General features: G+C 35.7%; 1 protein-coding gene across 5 annotated transcripts in view; it reads right to left on the reverse strand.

The window, feature by feature from the left end:
• STAG1 (STAG1 cohesin complex component) overlaps window positions 1-12,107 on the reverse strand; it is a 406,617-nt gene that overhangs the window by 167,750 nt on the left and 226,760 nt on the right. For 4 of the 5 annotated variants that reach the window (XM_024244311.3, XM_063722218.1, XM_063722219.1 and 1 more), the window contains one exon: window positions 10,316-10,520. In XM_024244311.3, the coding sequence (XP_024100079.1) occupies window positions 10,316-10,520 (205 nt within the window). Of the gene's footprint in view, window positions 1-7,341; window positions 7,445-10,315; window positions 10,521-12,107 lie in introns of those variants that run through there. The other variant, XM_054552670.2, reaches the window with a different exon arrangement.

Below are 12,107 nucleotides of genomic sequence, written 5' to 3' on the forward strand. Positions count from 1 at the left end.
CCACATGCCAAAGCGGGACCAGGTGGAGGTAACTGGGATCATGGGGGCAGTTTCCCACATGCTGTTCTCATAATAGTGAGTTCTTCGAATTTTTTTTTTATTTTTTGAGATGGAGTCTCATTCTGTCGCCCAGACGGGAGTGCAGTGGTGCGATCTCGGCTCACTGCAACCCCCGCCTCCCTGGTTCAAGTGATTCTCATGCCTCAGCCTCCCTAGTAGCTGAAATTGCAGGCGCCCGCAACCAGCCTAGCTAATTTTTGTATTTTTAGTAGAGACGAGGCTTTCACCATGTTGGCCAGGCTGGTCTCGAATGATCTGCCCTCTTCGGCCTCTAAAAGTGTTAGTATTACAGGAGTGAGCCACTGCACCCAGCCGGTAGTGAGTTCTCACGAGATCTGATGGGATGTGTTGTTTTTTTTTTGTTTTTTTTTTGAGGTGGAGTCTCACTGTGTCACCAAGGCTGTGAATGCAGTGGTGCGATCTCAGCTCACTGCAACCTCCGCCCTCTGGGTTCAAGTGATTCTCCTGCCTCAGCCTCCAGAGTAGCTGGGATTACAGGTGCACGCCATCATGTCCAGCTAGGTTATTTTTATTTTTTCTTTTTGAGACGGAGTCTTGCTCTGTTGCCCAGTCTGGAGTGCAGTGGTGCAATCTTGACTCACTGCAACCTCCACCTCCCAGGTTCAAGTGATTCTTCTGCCTCAGCCTTGTAGCTGGGATTACAGGCACGCACCACCATGCCCGGCTAATTTTGTATTTTTAGTAGAGATAGGTTTCACCATGTTGGCCAGGCTAGTCTCGACCTCCTGACCTCAAGTAATCCACCTGTCTCGGCCTCCCAAAGTGCTGGGATTACAGGCATGAGCCACTGCACCTGGCCTGAGATCTGACGGTTTTATACGCCTCTGGCATTTCCCCTGCTTGCACTCACTCCCATCCAGCTGCCCTGTGAAGAATGTGCCTGCTTCTCCTTTGCCTTCTGCCATGATTGTAAGTTTCCTGAGGCTTCCCTAGCAATGCAGAACTGTGTGTCAATTAAATCTCTTGCCTTTATGAATTACCCAGTCTAGGGGAATTCTTTATAGCAATATGAAAACAGACTAATACAACACCCAAAGGAATATAAATCATTCTATCATAAAGACACATGGATGCACATGTTCACTGCAGCACTATTCATAATGGTAAAGACATGGAATCAACCTTAATGCCCAGCAATGGTAGACTGGTTAAAGAAAATGTGGTACATATACACCATGGAAGGTTTTGCAGCCATAAAAAAGAACAAGATCGTGTCTTTTGCAGGGACATGGATGGAGCTGGAGGCCATTATCCTTAGCAAACTAATGCAGGAAGAGAAAACCAAATACCTCATGTTATCACTTATAAGTGGGAGCTAAACGATGAGAACACATGAACACACAGACAGAAACAACAGACAGTGGGGTCTAATGGAGGATGGAAGTCTAGAGGAGGGAGAGAGTCAGGAAACTAACTAATGGGTACTAGGCTTAATACCTGAGTGACAAAATAATCTGTACAAGTCCCTGTGACATGAGCTTTCCTATATAACAAACCTGCACATGTACCTCTGAACGTCAAATAAAAGTTAAAAAATCAATTTTCATCTTCAATAAACTCAGAAAATACATGTAACCCCTAACCACAATATAAGAATATATGAATATGGACAGCAGGAGGATGAGCAGAGAGCATTTAAAATCACAGAAAGGGTAGAAAAAGCATGACAACCATATCTCTAAGAAAAACAAGCACTGGGCGTGCGGTGGTGGGCACACCTATAATCCTAGCACTTTGGGAGGCCAAGGTGGGAGGAAGGCTTGAGCCCAGGAATTTGAGACCAGACTAGGAAACACATTAAGACCTCTTCTCTACAAAATTAAAAAAAAAAGGAAAGGAAAAGGAAAAGGAAAGAAAAGGAAAATTAGCCAGGTGTGATGGCACATGCCTGTAGTCCCAGCTTCAGGAGGCTAAGGCAGGAGGATCAATTTAGCCCAGGAGGTTGAGGCTGCAGTGAGTTGTAATCATGCCATTGCACTCCAGCCTGGGTGACAGAGCAAGACCCTGTCTCGAAAATAAAAATAAGCTATTTTAAAACACAGCATATTTTAAAAAAAGGGAGACTTGGGCCGGGTGTAGTGGCTCACGCCTGTAATCCCAGCCCTTTGGGAGGCCGAGCAGGCAGATAACCTGAGGTCAGGAGTTCGAGACCAACCTGGCCAACATGGTGAAACCACATCTCTACTAAAAATACAAAAATTAACCAGGCATGGTGGCACATGCCTGTAATCCCAGCTACTCAGGAGGCTGAGGTGGGAGTATCCCTTGAACCCAGGAGGCATAGGTCACAGTGAGCCAAGATCGTGCCACTGTACTCCAGTCTGGGTGACAGAGCGAGAACCCGTCTCAAAAAAAAAAGGAAGACTTGGAAAATAAAAAAGAACTCTTAGAAATGTAAAAGGATACTCAAAATTAATAAACATGAGGTAACACAGTGGACAGAAAGGACAAAGAAATGGAAAATAAACATACATAACAGTGTATCATCACAAAATTTCAGGGTATCATCATGAAATTTCAGTAACAAACAAACAAAAAAATTTGCAAAGCTTCCAAAGACAAGAAACAGGATCACAACCAGAAGTCTAAAATTAGCACTGGACTTCTCAACAGCAACTTTGGAAACTAGAAACAAATTCCTAAAAAAAAAAAAAATTTCAATTATGAAATTTATATTGGGTCAAACTATGAAGCAAGAAGCTACAACATGTTTTTCAGGCACGTAAAGTCTCAAATACATATTTCCCAAATTGCCTTTTTTCTCAAGAAACTATCAAAAAATATGCTACACAAAAAGGAGAGAACAAATTAAGAAAGAAAGAAAACAAAAGATAATAGGGGATCTAAAAAAGACAGACAAAAAATTCAAACAGCAGAAACACAATTAAATAGCATCTAAATTTTAGAAAATGAGGCATAATTTTAAAAAATTAAAAGCAAAAAAAGTCAAAAAATTGATCAGAACACTTGTTTAAAAATAAAACCAAAAAGCTTCGCAAGTACACATGACAAAGAAACTTAAAATAACAAGTTATGGCATAGTCATAAGATGGCACCATTATAGAGAATTTTTATTTTTGTACTTTTCTCTTTTTCTGAATTCTCTGTAAGTAGTATATGTAATTTTATATACACTGAAAATATTCTAGTGTACAATATGAAAACGAAAAGTACGTTAAAAAATTTTTCAAGTTCTGTGCCCTCTTTACAACCAAACCAAATAAGCTTAGCTGTTCTCTATATTAAAATCACAAGGATATGAACAGACACTTCTCAAAAGAAGACATTTATGCAGCCAACAGACACATGAAAAAATGCTCATCATCACTGGTCATCGGACAAATGCAAATCAAAACCACAATAAGATACCATCTCACACCAGTTAGAATGGCAACCATTAAAAAGTCAGGAAACAATAGATGCTAGAGAGGATGTAGAGACATAGGAATGCTTTTACACTGTAAGTGGGAGTGTAAACTAGTTCAACCATTGTGGAAGACAGTGTGGCAATTCCCCAATGATCTAGAACTAGAAATACCATTTGACCCAGCGATCCCATTACTGGGTATATACCCAAAGGATTATAAATCATGCTACTATAAAGACACATGCATACGTATATTTACTGCAACAATATTCACAATAGTAAAGACTTGGAACCAACCCAAATGTCCATCAATAATAGGCTGGATTAAGAAAATGTGGCACATATACACCATGGAATACTATGCAGCCATAAAAAAGGATGAGTTCATATCCTTTGCAGGGGCATGGATGCAGCTGGAAACCATCATTCTCAGCAAACTATCACAAGGACAGAAAACCAAACACCGCATGTTCTCACTCACAGGTGGGAATTCAACAATGAGAACACTTGGACACAGGGTGGGGAACATCACACACCAGGGCCTGTCGTGGGGTGGGGGCAGGGGGAGGGATAGCATTAGGAGAAATATCTAATGTAAATGACGAGCTAATAGATGCAGCAAACCAACATGGCACATGTATACCTATGTAACAAACCTGCACATTGTGCACATGTACCCTAGAACTTAAAGTGTAATTAAAAAAAAAAAAATCACAACATTGGGCTGGGCATGGTTGCTCAGGCCTGTAATCTCAGTGCTTTGGGAGGCCGAGGTGGGCGGATTGCCCAAGGTCAGGAGTTCGAGACTAGCCTGGCTAACATGATGAAACCCTGTCTCTCCTAAAAATACAAAAATTAGCTGGGTGTGGTAGTGCACGCCTGCAGTCCCAGCTACTCGGGAGGCTGAGGCAAGAGAATCACTTGAACTCAGGAGGGGGAGGTTGCAGCGAGCCGAGATTGTGCCACTGCACTCCAGCCTGGGTAAGACAGCGAGACTCCATCTCAAAAACAACAACAGCAAACAACATTAGACAATTACTGAGTGACTTATGTATGTTACATATTTAACATAAATTATTTCATCTATATGACTCAGGAAACAAAAGAAAAATTATTTCATTTAAGCTTCCCAATACTACTATGAGAAAGGATTATTAGTATCTATGCTATAAAGATGAAGAAAGGCAAAGGAGTTACATAATTTGTTCAAAGTCACCAAGTTAATAAATTCAAGATATGTAATGCTTATAAAGTAATTTTTAAAATCCTTGTTTCTTTACAAAAACTGGCTGCCAAAAGAAAGCTAATTTTCAGAACCGATGATAGAACGTAAAAGACAATAATACTAAGAAAAAATAGTTAGAAAATTTCAAAAGTTATTCTAGGCCTAAATATACAGATTCAAAAAAGTAATTACATTTTAAAGTTATACTTTATTTTATGGGTAAAACTACATGATATAGTGGTATTTGCAGATTTCACCAACTATTGGGCATTAATCCCACGAGAACATCAGAAGTCTATTATATACAAACCCTAGAAAATTGAATAAAGATTTTATATCTGGAGGAGGGATGAAAAACACAACAGTGAAAAAGTAAAGTAAGACAAAGTAAAAGTACAAAGCAATGAAAAGGTCAAACTCTAGAAGAATTTTGAAAAATGAATATAAAAAAATAAAATGTAAATACAAAAAGGAAGAGCAATTATTTATACTACACGGCCTATTCTTTGATAATACCAGATTGCTCTAAAATTTTCACATCTTAACCAAAGAAACCAGAAACAATCTGTGTATTTAAAAATTATAAAATAATTACTGAATTTAATAAACAGAATATGGGTCCTGAGAGCCAAAAGATAAGTAAAATGAAAATGCAGGCTGGGTGTGGTTGTAATCCCAGCACTTTCAGAGGTCATGGTATGCAGACTGCTTGAGTTCAGGAGTTCAAGGCCATCCGTGGGCAACATGGCGAAATCCCAACTCTACAAAAACTACAAAAAAATTAGCCGGATGTGGTGGCATGCACCTGTGGTCCCAGCTACTCGGGATGCTGAGGTGGAAGGATCGCTTGAGCCTGGGAAGCGGGGGTTGCAAGGAAACAAAACCATGCCACTGCAGTGCAGCCTGGGCAACAGAGTGAGAATCAGAAAATAAACATACATTAAAAAAAGCAAAAGAAAAGAAAATGCATGCTGTTCGTTTTCTTAACAGCGGTTCTTGAAAGTTTATCTACTTGTTTATTTCTGATTTCCCCATCTGTCATGTCTTATTACTTTTTATTAAAATAGAATAAGCAAACCAATAAATTCTGAGTAAAACCATAAATGAAGGGAAATATTGGCAAATACTATTATCCCTTTTTCTCATTAAAGAATAATAGAATAATAGCAGCAGCTTACTAAATGCCAAGCATTGTCCCAAGCACTCCTAATCTCTTTTCTTTCCCACTTTGCAAATAGAGTAAGACCAGCTATGGTTAAGGACCTGTCCAAGGTTATCCAACTAGTAAAAGGCAGAGACGAATATGAATTCAGACAGTCACTCCAGAACCCATTCTATCAACCACAGTATTACATGGTTTTAGCAACTGAAGGCCAAATAAAAAGACTTCAATTTTCTGAGGCAAAATTATTTTCAGCCTCTGATTATAAATTAAAGCAATTTCATATGTCATTTCCTTCCTCAGAGGAAAAGTCCGGAGATGCTGATTCTATGAGAAAAGTTAATCAATAATGAACCATATGTGAATATAAAACCAACCATAAGGTATAAAGAAATGTTTATCCCTCAGGAGCCTGAGAGTGACTTATTGATAAGCACTGATGAAGATTGGCCTTGTGATGATCTTGACCACATTTTCTAGTTTTTTCCCAAATTCATTTTAGGAGGGAAAAAAGAGAATAGAAACAATCATCATGTCATTATTAATACAAATTTTGTATTTTAACTCTCTTTTGTTCAAATTAGAAGTTTAGAAGTCAGAGGTAGCCAGCATTAATATATTTGTAACATCACAGAAAATTATGTAGGTGAGAAAATAACAAAATATTAAAACGTTAACCAATACTACTCATCCTGAATGTTGCCCTCTAACAAAAATTTCAAGTCAACAAGTTGTAAAGTACTGGTATACATTTTAAAAGCAAATGCCTAAAAATAAACATAATCCTGAAAAACAATTCTTTGAGAGTAAAATTTTATCTTCATAATACCAAACAAGAAAAGTGCTAAAACAAAGAAAATCTTATTTTTGAACTTAAAAGGAAAATATTCCCTCAAAAAATAAAAATGTCATCAAATTTGAAAAAAAAAAGTTCCCAGTCTCAGATTGTAAATCCACCAAAATAATTATGACACAATGTTTCTTACATAAATTAAATCCACAAACTGTACTACTGTGTCCCACTGAGATAGCTATTTTAAATAAAAATAAGGGCACTTAGTTCTGAAGATCAATAGTTAATGAAAACTATAATGTAAAGCTTATTAAAATGGGTCAAATAACTAGGACAGTATGTTTGAAAATTCCAAAGAAGGGATTAAAGAAAATATAATATAAAATTTGATTGTTAACAGTCTCTTTCAATTTAATGGTAAAATGTATTCTAAAAAGAGAGTTTACCTCCAATGGAAAAATAAGAATATACTTATGAGTGTGGAATAAACAGACATAAAGAACTACATAATGATAAAAAAACTTTAATAAAAATGTAGTATAAGTATACAATTAAATGCAATGCATAAACACTGACAACAGGGATACATATTGAATTCATAACAAGAAAATGGGGTATTCGGAAAACAGATTAAAAATACTACTGATAAGACCACTCTGATGACTTATGAAGCTCTGGAACTCATCACATCTGTACCCTACAAAATAACTAACCTGATTGTCTCTCTTCTCAGCTAAGATTTAAGCAATGTCAAGGAGCATTTTATTCCAAAGCCGATAATCATATCTGGCCATAACTGCCTTGTAACTGTCCATGCACATAGTCTTTGAAGCAGAGGATTAAATGTTCCTGCCCATTTTATCTAGTCCCCAAGACTTGTCCTGCAAAGTGAATAAAAATGATTATCTTTTAATCTATTCTTCGTACATATACCATTAAAAATAAGAAGAGGGCAAAGATGAGAACAAAATGTCCTTGAAAAGATGGATAATTGTTGTCCAGCCTGGAATTAAGTTCTCAGCAAGCCCTCTGTGCTTTGTTGAAGGGTAGGTGACTGCTATGTCTCACATTTTATACAAGTGAGCCTTGGAAGATATAACCATTAATTAGTGTAGACACATGGGAATTACAGTAATACGCTAAAGTAAATTGAGAGAACTGAAAAGTTTTATCCTTTGAAAATTCTGTATAAACATATGTTGTTTACTTTGTTTTGTTGATATCTGATTTTGAAAAATAATTTCGAATTTAAATAGGCTACATGATGATATTAATATAAAAAGAACATAGGTGAAAACAAAATCACATTCATCAAGTAGTTTTAAAGGTTATGATGAACGCAGGTAGATAGTGGAAAAGAGACACAGAAAGGCAATGGGGGAGGCAGGAGACACTCAATTCAAAAGGAATAGGAAGAAAGCCATAATGAAAATATATTTAAACATATATAAGATTAGCAGATGGAGATAACCAAAGGGATAAGTATAGAGAAAACAGTACAATGAAAGTTACTAAAAATGAGCAAATGAAAAGGAGAGCTGAAATGGACCATCAAAAAGGTAGTAAAATACAGTAATACTGCATTTACATGGCAGTGAAGGACAAATGCAAATGAGTTAAAGTGCATTGTTCACAAAATTAAAACAATGTTTTAAGAGTCAAAATATTCTGCATATTTCTATAAAATAGCACTCCTCTTATGTTCTTAGAGTAAATGGCATACAATTAATCTTTTAAACAGAATGCACACAAGTTTCTAGATTAAAGAAAGGTAGCTTGCCCCTACAGAGAAGCCAAAGATTGTGCTCTATATTGAGAACTGTAAACTAATTTTTGTGTCTTCTTGTTTTAAATGGTCATTTCACAATACTATCGGCCCTCAATTAACTTATTGCTTCTCTTTCTCTCTTGGCCTTGGGAAACCCAGATAATAACTTCTGTATAAAAGTAAATTCGTTAATTCTTATGACAGCAAAATTGGTTATTTACAAGCAATTTCTACTTTATTTTCAAGTTTTTTTTTTTTTCCAAATTGCTGAATTTCCTATGCATGTCACAACCAGGTAAATGGGCATTACTGTACACAGAAAGAAGTAAGATGAAAAGGAATAGAAAATATAAAGAAAAGAAAAAAAGCAACGACCAAATGCAGAGGATACTACTAAAGGTTGGGGAATTAGAAAAAAAAGGTATAACATTATATAACTGTTGGAATAATAAACAGTATTTTTACAGTAACTTTTTAAAAAAGATAAACGGGGTAAAAAATCTTTTTCTTCCTAATAATGAGGAAGAAGATACTCTCAAAACACAGTATGAACTGTATGTGATGTATGTTCTACATAGGTATTTTTCAACAAATTATATTTTTAATCTTTTGAAAAAAGATAAAATTGGGTAAAATATCTCCCTCTCTTCCTAATAATGAGAAAAGAATACTCTCAGAAAAAACAAACTGTGCTTCATGTTCACTTGGTTAGGACTGTAACTAACAGAATAACAGACGCTAATATGAATTAATATGAATTAACTGAGTAAGGGAAAAATGAGAATTGGGAAAAAAAGAATGTAAAAACATATACACAACTCCAGTTATTATCTTATTGGCTCTGGGCAACAGGTTAAGCCAAAAAATAACAAAATTTTAAAGCAGACATTTGCAATGTGTAGTTCCCAAATCACCAGTATCAACATTGCCTAGGAACTTCTTGCCCAGCCATCTGTTTGAACAAGCTCTGTAGGCGATTCTGGTGTGTGCTAAAGTCTGAGGAACGCTGCTTTAAATAAATTAGATAAATGAGAAATTAAAATTTAAATGCAAAATAAAAATGAGTCTAAATCTGGTTTGTCATGATAATAAGTAAGATGAATATAGGCAAAGTTACTGCTACTAAAAAAGATGTAATTTGGGATTATTTAAACATACACTTATGAACACCCAACAAGTATACACACACTCCATTATGAATGAAAAAAATAGTCATTTTAGGTAGGCATAGTTAAAGCAGTGACGGAAAAATAGAACAATTGCTAAAATAAGAAAATTACCTCGTTACTGAAAGTCAAGAAAAAAAATGAATATAGTTGGCTGACAAGTTGTCATGATAAGTCTAAAAGAAAGCAAAAGTGAAAACTAATCTGTTACTTCTTCAAATTATCTACAGCCTACCTTAAGAACTGACTTTAAAGATGTTAATATTTGAGTATGTTTAAGTTATTATAGCACTAGGAACAGGAAGAATGTTTGTTACCCTAATGGATAGAATTGTTTCAAGTATATAAACAAGTATTTACCCACTTATCTATAATAACAATGAGCAATAAAACAATATAATTATGCGATTAAAAAATAGAATAAATTTGGAATTTCAACTATTATTACTTGGGTTTTCCAAAGAATTTGGCCTAGTGGTCTCTTAAAATTTCTTCAGTTATAAATAAGGATGTACATTAGTAACTAAACATTCAGACAGACATTTGATGACACTGGCCAGAAAATTTCAATTTTCATTCTTAAGGCTATCAAATGCCAGTTAACAAAACAGGCATAAATTTTAACAAAAACTATTCAAATGAATGTTTTATCCTAATTAAATTTTTAATTAAATCTTCTCATTAAGTTTGTAATCAGAATAAAACATATTCAACAAAACTAAATGAAAAGGAAATAAAATGTTGATTACTTACCAGCCAGGGTACTTGTATGCCTAAAAGCTCTGACCTGGGAGTCTGACAAACCCGTCAAAAGGGAGATTACTGTGTCCATCATATACTCATCATAAATTATACTATACTGACACTGTCGAATCAGGACTCCAATAAATTCACAAAAGTTTGAACGAAATTTTTTCCACTGAGGTCCAGGCATGGTAAGAGGATAATCACCACTGTCCTAAAAAAGAGAAAAAGAACATATTAAATATGTCACATTATAGAGTTTGATCAAAGCATTTTTTTTCTTCCTACCTACTTAGGAACCCTTTTTTGCAAAGTAGTTATAGAAAGAAATAGGTGACTTTCATAGTACATTTGACTACTTTATTTCTCTTTGGTTTTGATCTACCACAACTAAGAAATTCTTAAAGTACTCAAAATTACTATTTTAGAACCAGCATCTACTTTATTGTTCTAAGCCTTTTGTTGAAAATAATGGTTTCACTTTGTGGTATTTGGATCATAGTTGAGGTAATTTAAAACAGTAAAAAATTCTTTTTAAAGTTTAGACTAGAAAGGATGATTACCAGTTGAATTTTGATGAAAGCTATCATGATACCTGTGTCATACCACATCCTTCAAAATTTTAAATTGAATTTTTAAGAAGTGAGAATTTCAAAAGTATAAGCATTTCATTGGGAAGTGTAAAAATAATCTTATATATCCTAAATTCCAACCAAATTTCCTCAAATTTTACTACGAACTTCATTTTAATACCACTTCATACACTGGACTGATTAAGTTTTCTAAGAAAACAATCTGAGTTCTTGATATCACCAGGTTGTGTCATCTTGTTTTAAAACACAAAACGCAGAGTACAACCCAATTGGCTAGAGGTTTCCCTCTCTAGTGTAAGGCACTTAAGTACAGAAATGGAAATTAACAAGGCAGAGAATGAGAAATTCTGTGAACAAGGCTGCCTGAATATTCTCAATGTGTAGCTTTTTGTCTTTTCTAGAACAAAGTCCTGCTAGGCAAATTTGTTTATAAATGAGGCCTTGAGCTCTGCTGGAGTCATAGGAAAGAGAACTAGTGTGATATACGGAAAACCAGATCCCAAGAACAGGTAACAAAAAGCAGACACTAGAAGAGACCGGACTCAGAGTCAAAATCCCAAAAGTTAGTTAATGTTGGTGTTAGACGAGTTGTAGGGAGCACTACATGACTGGGAGTGTGAGTATAGATTGGAGAAGTTACATAGACTAGAAAGCAAAGATGCTTCCTAAAGGTATCTCGGCAGCCTACCTGCTGCTTCTATATCACAAAACCCCACTATAGTAGAGTTCCTCTAGTTTTTTTGTTTTTTGTTCTTTTTTTAAAAAATTATAATTATTTTTCATTATACTTTAAGTTCTAGGGTACATGTACATAACGTGCAGGTTTGTTACATATGTATACATGTGCCATGTTGGTGTGCTGCACCCATTAACTTGTCATTTACATGAGGTATATCTCCTAATACTATTCCTACCCCCTCCCCCCACCCCACGGCAGGTCTCAGTGTGTGACGTTCCCTTCCTGTGTCCAAGTGTTCTCATTGCTCAGTTCCCACCTATGAGTGAGAACATGTGGTGTTTGCTTTTTGTCCTTGCGATAGTTTGCTCAGAATGATGGTTTCCAGCTTCATCCATGTCCCTACAAAGGACATGAACTCATCCTTTTTTATGGCTGCATACTATTCCATGGTGTATATGTGCCACATTTTCTTAATCCAGTCTATCATTGATGGACATTTGGGTTGCTTCTAAGTCTTTGCTATTGTGAA

The sequence above is a fragment of the Pongo abelii genome, chromosome 2, assembly GCF_028885655.2.
Source record: "Pongo abelii isolate AG06213 chromosome 2, NHGRI_mPonAbe1-v2.0_pri, whole genome shotgun sequence".
Lineage (NCBI taxonomy): Eukaryota > Metazoa > Chordata > Mammalia > Primates > Hominidae > Pongo > Pongo abelii.